Source organism: Haematobia irritans, chromosome 5 (assembly GCF_050003625.1).
Source record: "Haematobia irritans isolate KBUSLIRL chromosome 5, ASM5000362v1, whole genome shotgun sequence".
NCBI classification, from domain to species: Eukaryota; Metazoa; Arthropoda; class Insecta; order Diptera; family Muscidae; genus Haematobia; species Haematobia irritans.
The window spans coordinates 176,468,032-176,477,648 of NC_134401.1; the positions used below are offsets into that span (position 1 = coordinate 176,468,032).

Here is a 9,617-nt window from a genome sequence, read left to right on the forward strand (position 1 = left end):
GGTATTTTCAAAAAACTTCCTGGCATCACTGATGTCCACAATATATGGGATATGTTCGACACGCGGACTGTCGTCCGGAATAACTGATAGTCTGTAAAGCGCATAATTCAGATAATCTTTGAGCATATTATTGAGTACGCGAAAGGAGCTAATGTTGCCAGTAAATGTGTTGCTATGAGCAAAGGAAAACCGGGTTGAAAGTACAAAAATCTTCTCTTTTGTGTTGTGAAAAGAGCTCAACATTTTCTATACATTTTGGAAGAAATTATTTTTAACAATATCGTCATATTAGACTCGACTAATAACGGAAGTATCGGGCTTGAAGTTAATAAGAAAATTGACATTAATTGACTTAAAGCGATTCAGCAATGCTCCCCATAAACCCGGGTTTAAATATCAATACAATTGATCGGTATCGATAACAAGCAAGTAGATACATGTAACTTGTTGCTGGAAAATATTTTATCGTCGATAAATTTCTAAAGTGCCTTGATATCGTTGAACGATTTTTTTGCAATTGGAAATGTTGTTCCAGCCTTTATTAATTTGACGTATTAACAATAAGAAAAAAGGAAATATCGTCGATCAATTTTTAAAGTGCCTTTATATCGTTGAACGATCTTTTTGAAATTGGAAATGTTGTTCCAGCTTTTTTTAATTTGACGTAATTAACATAACTAGAGAGAGGAGTATACAGAATTTTTTTCGACCTGTTTTTTCTTGTATAAATAATACACACAAGAATGTCGTTGAGTAAGTCCAGCGCGAGTGACGACGCAAGCGTTAAAACGGATGAGTCGACGTCAGCTGCGTCAAAATCATCAATTAATCTGGTCGTACGCAATTATCAAAATTCTGATGAGAATTTGCAGCAATTGTTCGATAGCGTCTTAAATCCTAGTGAGTCGAACCGACCTTTACAAGTGCCTTTCCGAATGCGCAAGTTGCCAAATTCTTTCTTTACTCCTCCCGCTGCAAGCCCTAAATCGCCCACAGTATCACATTCACGGGCTAATAGCGTCGACTCTGCTTACGACTGTGGTTCACAACCAAATATTAACCAAACTTCCGTGGCATCATCACTCTCAGACTTGCAAACAGCTGCAGTACAGGCTCAACAGCAATCTTCAAACGCAATAAACACACAAACAACAGCTCCAACAGCACCAGCAGAACCTCCACGTTTACAAATCTGTCATTCACGTGCCCACAGTAGCCCCGCTTCTCTTCAACAAACTTACAATATACATGGTAATGTTTCGGAGGATGTTGCTTCGTCTCCTTTCCTTCAACAGCAGAACGATTCTCGAGGAAGTAGCACTGCAGGACCTGCGCCTGGATTTCCGAACAACTTGATAGGGTATAATGCAGCTGCTGGTCTTAATGCAAATAATATTTTGGGACTGTCTGGCGGTTCAGGCCCTGTCCCATTGCAAACATACCACATGAAGCAACGATCTTATGACGTCATTAGTCCAATTCAGCTGCAAAATGAGTTAGGACCTCTCCCCCCAGGATGGGAACAGGCTAAGACCAACGATGGTCAGATCTATTACTTGAAGTGAGTAGCCATTCTCAATAATCATATCTATTGACCACATCAATTAGTTTAAAGCTAACAATATAATATGTATGTACCTTGCAATTTTCCCACATGCTGCTAATGCATATACCATGAAGAATAAAAATATCAGCATCGTAAGGTAAATGTCGTATATCTAATCCTAAAATTGGTTTTTGTTTTCACTAAATAAAAAAGTGTTATATTAAACTTTCATTTAAAATTGTAATTCCCTTAGACTTTTAACCCATGCAGAAATACGTAAAACTTTCTCATTTTATATTCTTTCATTGATGAAGTTACATTTTGATAATACAATTGAAGAACTTGCTAACAAGATTATTTTTCCACCGATGCTCTGGCTCATTGCTATACAATATGGCATTCAATTTTCTGAAATAAAACATTGCTTACTTATGGCGATTTCGATTGGTAAAAAAGGTGCAACATTGTCGAAATTGTTTGCAAAATATGAAGGGCACTGTTATAGCTTTCGGGTCCTGTATCACTCACAATATTATGAATTAACAATAATTTATATAGCTTTTGGGCACTGTTATAGCTTTTGGGTCCTGTATCCCTCATAATATATGTATACACATCCCCATAAAATACAAGCACATTGCCATCCGGAGGAATTGAAATGGAGAATATATATAACTCCATCCTGCCAATGCCATGCGAACATGCTGCTGTGTTAGGCTCCTTTCGAGAGTCTATCAAACTACAATAGGCCCGAGTGGACTTCAGTATCAGCTGTTTAATTCACGTCCCATGCCAAAAATAAATAATACCCCACAAATCTTGTACCAAAAATTATATAGTTTAGTTTAATAATTCATTTTTATGTATATTGTATTTTGAATATTGTACATAAAAGCTATATCAAGTTAATGTTTTGTAATCAGAAGTGCACCAAAATTATAATCATTATATAATTTGTAAGATAAAAAAAATTATATTAGTAAGATAAAAAATTATATTTTTCAGCCATACAACAAAAACAACGCAATGGGAAGATCCAAGAACACAGTTCAAGCAACAACAGGCATTAAATGTGACTAGTATGTTATAATGATTATTTTATACGTACATTTAGGAAGTCCTCAAGCTTATTCGCATATTTTAGGTAATACCAGAGCAACTACTAAAGTCAATGCAGGTGAAAATATATTAGCTTCGAGCAATTTGGGACCCTTGCCTGAAGGATGGGAACAAGCCCTGACTGAAACAGGGGAAGTTTATTTCATCAACCATATCGATCGTACCACATCTTGGAATGACCCAAGATTAAGTGATCCACGATTTCGTAAGTACTAGATCAATAACAATAGATATATATTAATTAACTTATGTTTTAGCTCTTCTAATTCAAAAAGAATTAAAACCTAAGACGGAAATGAGTTGGGTTAATGCAACGGATATTGAAAAAGATTCGGATATATTCAAACAAAAAGCGCGACAGGTACATTTGATTGATATTATAATTGCAATGTAGAAATAATTTTTTTTTCTGACATCTGGCATATGCAGTTAAATTCACTTCTATTCGTAAAGGTCTACGATATTTTTGTTATGTAGATTTTTATGAAAATCAAAATTATGATTGAAACATATTGCTTATGAAATTAGTGTAAATAATTTCCAAATATTCCACGTCCCACAAAAAATTTGTTGTAAAAAATACGATCCATTTTCACAGTCCCGGAAATTCGGGACTGTTTGTAGCAATAGTTTTAAGTGTAGTCTAAGTCATTTGGTGCATAAGTTTTCGTATGGAATATAACAATCAGTTCTACATCGATCATTTAAATCAAATATAAAATCTGTTTTTTTACTCATCATAGAAACCTTTGAATAAGCACAATATAAGTTTGCATATGGATCCGTTCCTATCTGGTGACAACCACGCTCGACAGGAATCGAGTGACAGCGGATTGAGCCTATCTTCAAATTCATTTGCCGTGAACCCGGACTTCATAACCCATATGGATAATAGCATGGACTGTATAAGTGGTAATAAATTATGGGATATATTGCTTTCATCGAATTTCATTGGATTTTTAATAAACTGCATTTATTTTCAGAAAATGGCAGCATAATTGATAATTTGGACACAACTTTGCAGTTGAATGACAATATTATTATGATGAACGATGTTCTTAATTCAACTTCGAATAAACCCGATAATTTGGAATGGTATAAATTAAATTAATTTATTTGTTATATCGGTGACTATATAATTTTTATGTATACAATAATACATATAATTTTATATAGCAAGAAAAAACGTGCATAAACATCATTTTATCAACATTTATATGCCCACTCAAAAGCTAAGAGTAAAAGTATTTCCATTTATTGTAGATTTAATTATGATTATTTTTTGCAAGCAAAAAGTTCTAAACAATCAAATCAATAAAATTGTAAAGCACGACGTATTTTTCTCAATATTATATTAACTTACATTTACACGACAGTTTCAATAAAGAAAATTTTATTTTCTACAAAAAGAATTTTTTAATTGCCGTCGGCTAAATAACTTTTGTTGCCTCACGTGAGAAGTTTTCAGTTCTTTCATTTGCAATCATCTCACGCAATAGTTATTTGATTTCATTGCAAAAATTCGATTGATTGCAGAAGATATTTTGGATTAAATGCAAGTGCCAAGTTAACTAAGGTATGATATCGATTGATTACAGAAGATTTTTTGCATTAAACGCAAGGGACAAGTTAACTAAGATATTGACAAAACCAATTAGATCATTAGCCACAATGAATCTTTACAGCGGGTGTTGTTCATCGAGCCTAAAATTCCAAGACATAATTAATGAGAAGTTTTCAGTTCCTTCATTTGCAATCATCTCACTCCATAGGTTTTTGATTTCATTGCAAAAATTCGATATTGATTGACCTATAATAACCTTATAATAATCTCAGTCTGCAATTTCGTGGAAATAGCAAACAAATTTAGCAGTTCATATTTTCAAATCAACTATTTTTAAATAATCAAATGTACAATGTGCAAGTGAAATGATACATGTTAGGTTAGGTATAGTGGCATCCCGATATTTCAGGCTCACTTAGACTATTCAGTCCGTTGTAATACCACAGTGGAGAACTTCTCTGTTACCACTGAGTACTGCCCGATTCTTTGTTAAGCTCAATGACAAAGACCTCCTTATTATAGCCGAGTCCGAACGGCGTTCCACTTAAGGAAGCTTTGAAAGACACACATGTATCGCTTTTGTGGTGTATCACACTTAAAAGGTGCTCAGGACTATACACCGTCACAGACCTGAAAATGTCTACGAACATTTTTTCTGTGTGTACAGATGTATTCAAAGATACAAAATTATTAACATAAATAAATAACAGATATTGAAACTTTAATGTGTTTTTTTATATATTTTTACATTATATCCAAATGAAGGTATATAAAAACGATCAGCTAAAGGATTCAGAAATGGACAAGCCTCTGTCTGAATCAGAAGTAAGCGGATCACCTTGCGAAGTCGAGGGAGATACCAAAGTTGAAGACATTGATAGACACCGTATGCGAGAGGCGGTTTCTATTGCCTCAGAACTCACCAAAGTTGAACCTGTGGTTATTGCGAGAGTCACCGAGATCTCTGAAGAGGACATTCTTGATGACTCGATTGAAGCGGCTGATGTGACGGTTGTTGGAAATCTCGATGGTCCTACGGATCCTCCAGATAAATCTTCATCACTGTAAGGCTGCATGTGCTGCCTTAAAAGTTCTCCTGATGAAAGGGGACATAGATATAGTTCTTATTCAAGAACCATATGTTTATAGAAACAAAATATGTGAATTAAGTACTCCGGGGTTCAAACTATTGCAGTATACTGGTTATGATGTAAATCGAGCCTGTATAATTGCTAAAAACGAGCTCAACTTGTTTCTGCCTCCTTCAATGTACAATACAGACACTGTCGTTTAGAAATAGCCAAATGCAAATATTGGGTATCTTCGGTCTACATGGGACATGACAGGGAGATGCCTCCATGTGCCGTTAAGACCTTAGTGGAGGAGTCACTGAAAACAAAGACAAAACTCATTATGGAATACGATGCGAATGCACATCATAGTATATGGGGAAGTAGTGATACTAATGCAAGGGGAGAGCCGCTAATAGAGTTTATTTTGCGTACTTATCTTGTAGTTTGCAACAATGGAGATGCCCCAACCTTTGTCACTAAAAACAGGCAAGAGGTTTTGGACATCACCTTGGCCTCTCAAGAACTGAATGAAATGATATCTGAGTGGCAGGTTTTAAGTCAACACAGCTACTCAGATCAACGCTACATCAGTTTCAAATTTGATGTTCATATCACCAAGACCATATTTCCGCCAAATGTTAGGAAAACTGACTGGAATAGGTATAGGGAATCGTTCAATATGATGATACCGGAAATAACAGAGACAAATATGAGAAATGTGCAAGATATCGAACACGCAGTGGAGCGGATTACTAAGGCCTTCAACATCTCACTTGAAAGCTGCATGCCCTAGAGGGAAGCCAAGGGGGAAAAAGCGAGAACTGAGAAAGGCTCAGCATAACTCTTGGAATGATTACTGCAGCAGTATTGAGAATACGTCCGAGGCTTCCAGACTACGGAAGGTTCTAGCATCCATCCAACTCCGCTCCAGGTTTCATTAAAACATCGGAGGGCAATTGGACAACGTCCAGTGAGGAGAAGCTGGAGGTACTAATGGACACACATTTTCCAGGAAATCAGACGGTTGAACCATGTACTGGCGGTGCCACAGTTGCTCAGCGACCGTTTTCTGTCGAGGAAATTGTATCTGAAACTAGAATAAGATGGGCGCTAAATAGCTTTGGACCATTCAAATCCCCCGGACCTGATGGAATTACTTCGGCGGAGTTACAAGCAGTAGGCGATATATAAAGGATGTATCAACTTATCACATATCCCAGGAAAGTGGAGGGAAACAAAAATCGTTTTCATACCTAAAGCGGGAAAAGCCTCTCACTCGAAGGATTTCCGACCAATCAGCTTATCCTCATTCCTACTTAAGACTCAGAGAGGATGATAGATATTTATCTTAGAACTAACATCGATTCAAGTTTGTTCTCGAAACGACAGCATGCATACTCGAAGAGCAGGTCTACTGAGACCGCACTACATGAACTAGTCGGCTTTAGACGAACTGCTAATGAAGAGACGTATTTCAGCCACACTAGGACAAGCAAACATACAAAGGTATGTGAACAGAGGCACTCCCCAAGGAGGAGTTCTATCACATCTTCTTTGGAATGTTGTTATAAATAAACTTCTGGTTACTCTAGAAAAAGAAAGGATAAAAGTGGTGGCATACGCAGATGATGTGGCTCTGGCAGTCAGGGGAAAATTCCCATCCACAATCAGAGATATTATTCAGAGGGCCCTCCGGATGACTGAGAAATGGGCGAAAGACAATGGTCTTGGGGTAAATCCTGCAAAGACAGAATTAGTCATGTACTGCAACGATCGCAAAACTCCCACGGTTAGGCCTATTTCCTTAGGGGGTATTGAAATTCCCTTTGGTGAGTGTGCAAAATACCTTGGAGTTATTTTGGACAGGAAGCTGAACTTTAAGCTTAATATTGAAGAAAGGGCGAGAAAAGCAACTGTAGCTTTGTACTCGTGCAAAAAGGCAATAGGAAAAAAGTGGGGACTAAAACCAAAAAATTGTACATTGACTATACACGGCAGTGGTTAGACCTATAATGCTATATGGTGTTGTAGTCTGGTGGCCGGCACTTCAGAAACCGACTTGTTTAGATAAAGTTCAGCGTATGGCGTTTTTTTGTATTTCAGGAGCATTCAGCAAGACAGGAACAAATTCCCTTAATGTCATGCTGCATCTATTTCCTTTAGACATTTTGGCCAAACAGTCAGCTGCAACAACGGCTGTGCGGTTGCGCGAGCTATCGCTGTGGTCGGAAAAAAGTTACGGTCACAGTTCGGTCCTCAAAATAATGCCAGATGTGCCTAACGTAGTGGATTACACTTTGGCGAGTCCACTTTTCGACAAAAAGTTTGAGACTCTAATCCCCAACAGTGCACACAGACCCCGGGTAATAAAGAATATATAGATTTCTACACTGATGGCTCCAAATTGGATGGACAAGTGGGGTTCGGAGTATATTCTAATGATCTGGAACTTCGAATAGCGAAAAGATTACCTAATCACTGTAGTGTTTTTCAGGCTGAAATATTAGCAATAAGAGAGGTGGCGAATTGGCTGAGAAGTAATGTTCCAAAAAATGTGGGCATTAATATATACTCAGACAGTCAACCTGCAATAAAATCCTTGGACTCTGTGTTCCTCAAATCGAATCGGCCATCGACTGCCGCAAATCTCTCAATGAGATGGCTGAGCAGTACAATATTCACCTAATATGGGTGCCTGGCCATAGGAACATGCCGGGGAACTGCGAAGCGGATGAGTTGGCAAGGCTAGGGACTACCTTACATATTCCAGGGGAACTAGAATTTGTTGGTATGCCCCTAGCTACCTGCAAGCTCATGCTGCGTGAGAAGGCTGTTATGATGGCAAATGTTCGATGGGAGAATTGCAAGGGTTGTAACGACACCAAGCAAATATGGCCCCATTTCAACTTAAACCGCACACTAGATATGCTAATGTTCTCGAGACGTCAGATATCACTCCTGATATCTGCTATAACGGGTCGCTGCCTGATAGGCGATTTTGCAAAAACTATTGGCGCGAAGTATAATGACTATTGTATGAGCTGTCATGATGCCGAGGAAAAAGAATCAATTAAACACCTCTTGTGTGAGTGTCCTGCATTTTGTGTAAAGCGCAAGCAACTTTTAGGAGCATATACCTTCAGATTACTGGCGGATCTGGAAAACGTTAACTTAAGCAGTCTGCTAATGTTTTTGGAACAATCTGGTTGGTTCAGCGAAGAAAAAAAAATAGGTACTTTTAGTTAATGTGGTATCACAATGGACTGAATAGTCTAAGTGAGCCTGAATCTTAATCGGGCTGCCACTTTAACCTAACCTAACCTAACCTATGGGTTATTGGGCGGGAAACATAGATTCTTTGTATATAGTTGAATGTGGTATCACAATGGACTGAATAGTCTAAGTGAGCCTGAATCTTAATCGGGCTGCCACTTTAACCTAACCTAACCTAACCTATGGGTTATTGGGCGGGAAACATAGATTCTTTGTATATAGTTGAAATATGCACCCTTATTCCTGAAGTTGTTGTTGTCGTTGTAACAGTTTTTAGTGTAGTTTCGTCCATTTTGTTCTATGCTTATGTAGTTCTAATAGTAGCCAGATCAAGGAACTCTGCGACAAGGATGGGATGTGTCCAGAGTGATCTGGCGGTGAGACGGGAAGGCTTAGCTTGGCAAGCGAAAATGTGACGAGTGTCATGTAGCCAGATCAAGGAACTCTGCGACAAGGATGGGATGTGTCCAAAGTGATCTGGCGGTGAGACGGGAAGGCTTAGCTTGGCAAGCGAAAATGTGACGAGTGTCATGTAGCCAGATCAAGGAACTCTGCGACAAGGATGGGATGTGTCCAAAGTGATCTGGCGGTGAGACGGGAAGGCTTAGCTTGGCAAGCGAAAATGTGACGAGTGTCATGTGGCCCTTGATTACAGATGGGTCACACGTCAGCTTCGCTGCTATCAATCAGTAGGATTTGAGGCGGCTGCACTTGCCTGATCTTAGTTGGGCCAAAATTACCCTGGTCTGCCGTGGGAGGTCTCTCTCTCCTCCGGTGCTATGGGCGGTGGTCGGACTCCGAGAACAGGATTAACCTTGTAGCTTCTCACCGCTTCAGCTACAGTATCCTCATGATCTGATCTGGAGGCTCTCTTTTATAATATGGTGTACCTAGTTGGGCCAAAACTGCCCTAGTCTGCCGTGGGAGGTCTCTCTCTTCGGGTGCTGTGGGCGGTGATCGGTCTCCGAGAACAGGATTAACCTTGTAGCTTCTCACCGCTTCAGCTACAGTATTCTCATGAATCCTGTTCAGACCTTCTGGT

At 38.7% G+C, this 9,617-nt stretch overlaps 1 protein-coding gene across 1 annotated transcript; it reads left to right on the forward strand.

Annotated features, from left to right (window-relative positions):
- Nucleotides 1–472: 472 nt before the first annotated feature.
- On the forward strand, nucleotides 473–4,077 carry yki (Transcriptional coactivator yki). Its single transcript, XM_075309876.1, has 6 exons — nucleotides 473–1,561; nucleotides 2,552–2,625; nucleotides 2,691–2,870; nucleotides 2,923–3,026; nucleotides 3,409–3,577; nucleotides 3,649–4,077. Exons 1-6 carry the CDS (start codon nucleotides 744–746, stop codon nucleotides 3,774–3,776), a joined length of 1,473 nt encoding a protein of 490 aa, XP_075165991.1. The 5' UTR covers nucleotides 473–743; the 3' UTR covers nucleotides 3,777–4,077.
- Nucleotides 4,078–9,617: the final 5,540 nt, after the last annotated feature.